The 1468-nt window shown below is 40.5% G+C and overlaps 1 protein-coding gene across 1 annotated transcript in view; it reads right to left on the minus strand.

The window, feature by feature from the left end:
- Positions 1–606: 606 nt before the first annotated feature.
- The window catches only part of NPHS2 (NPHS2 stomatin family member, podocin), an 11181-nt gene continuing 10319 nt past the window's right edge, over positions 607–1468 (minus strand). Inside the window, exons 7-8 of the mRNA XM_072419822.1 lie at positions 1318–1396; positions 607–1228 (exon numbers count right to left, since the gene is read on the minus strand). Coding sequence (XP_072275923.1) covers positions 959–1228; positions 1318–1396 — 349 coding nt within the window. The 3' untranslated portion in view covers positions 607–958. The remainder of the gene's footprint in view (positions 1229–1317; positions 1397–1468) is intronic.

Raw genomic sequence — 1468 nt, forward strand, 5'->3', positions numbered from 1 at the left:
CGGTGTATAAGGCGACTGGGCGTATAAGACGACCCCCCACTCTAACCAATCATTTGGGGGTCGTGTTATATGCCCAGTATTGTACTGTTCCTTCTGCCTGTCAGATCTCACTAGTGTGAGAGAACTGAGAGGCAGAAAGAACTGTACTCTACTAGTTCTAAGCAATGAATGGGCACGTTCCTTTAATGAATGGGCGTGTTCCAGTGAAGAGCCAATCCAGGCTCTCCACTGGAGAGCCAATCCAGGCTCACGTCCTGCTTTTCAGCTTACACGAGTCCTGCTGTGAAGCAACGCGAGCCTGCCCAGGAGGACTCATGTAAGCTGGAAAGCAGGAAGACAGAAGGAGGCACAGGAGGACTCGCAGGGACGCCAGACCAGAGAGGGGACTCGCGGGGACACTGGACGCTGCTGGTAAGTACTGGTACCCGGCGTACAAGACGACCCCTGACTTTGTCATAGATTTTTCGGGGTTAAAAAGTCGTCTTGTACGCCGGCAAATACGGTATTTTTAAATGTCAAATGTACCGCTTTGACATTTAAAAATACTTATATAATCAGACAGCCAGGGAGGTGAAGTTAAATAGACTTAGATAGAAAGAGTGCAGGTCATTTTAATGCAGTCATTGTTTATTGGAAAAAGACATACCCAACTCATATAATCTAGGACTAAACAACTGGAATCTAAACAAAATGTATCACAACTGTATCAAATAAACATGTTGAGGTTGATTTACTGAAGGAACACAGGTTGTTCACATTGTAAAGTAAATTATGCATCTTTGCAAAGGATATTTAAAGATACTTAGCTTTAGCTTAAGAAAAAGAAAATGTGATTGGGTATTGGTATTCTTATATCAAGTGAATCAAAACACATTAATCCAAGTGAATTATCAGTTAAACAACCTACACTCATTTACCAAATCAGCCCAAATAAATCACTATGATAAATATAATTATATTACAACATTGGTGAGTCCTTCTTTGTTTCCTGATCTGCTTCTGTATCAGATTTAGGTAAGTCTGTGTTGCCTGGCTGTACTTTGGGCAAAGCATTGAGGTTCATAAGATCAAAGGGGAAAGGCACTAAGAAAGTGGCAGGCTTTTCAGAAGTCATACACTGCAAAGTGTGCAGGTAACGTAGCTGAACTGCAGTGGGGGATCCAGATAAAGTTTCTGCTGCTACTTTCAGTGATTCAGACACAGTCTTCTCACACTCTGCTGCAAGTATCTGTCAAAAAGCATAAAGAAAATATTTATTCAAACAAAAGAACGGTTAGAAACAGTAAGTGTATGTAACACTATGCCTTTAAATTTTACCTTCACTTTAGCATGTCTTTGTGCTTCTGCTTCTATAGTCATTGTCTGCTTGACTTCTTCTGGCAGTTTCACATCTTTACTGCAAAGAACAAGATATTCTTATGGAGAAGGTACAGCCATATGTTACAATTGTTGATTTTAAACAAAAAAA

Source organism: Pyxicephalus adspersus, chromosome 8 (assembly GCF_032062135.1).
Source record: "Pyxicephalus adspersus chromosome 8, UCB_Pads_2.0, whole genome shotgun sequence".
Classification (NCBI taxonomy): Eukaryota; Metazoa; Chordata; class Amphibia; order Anura; family Pyxicephalidae; genus Pyxicephalus; species Pyxicephalus adspersus.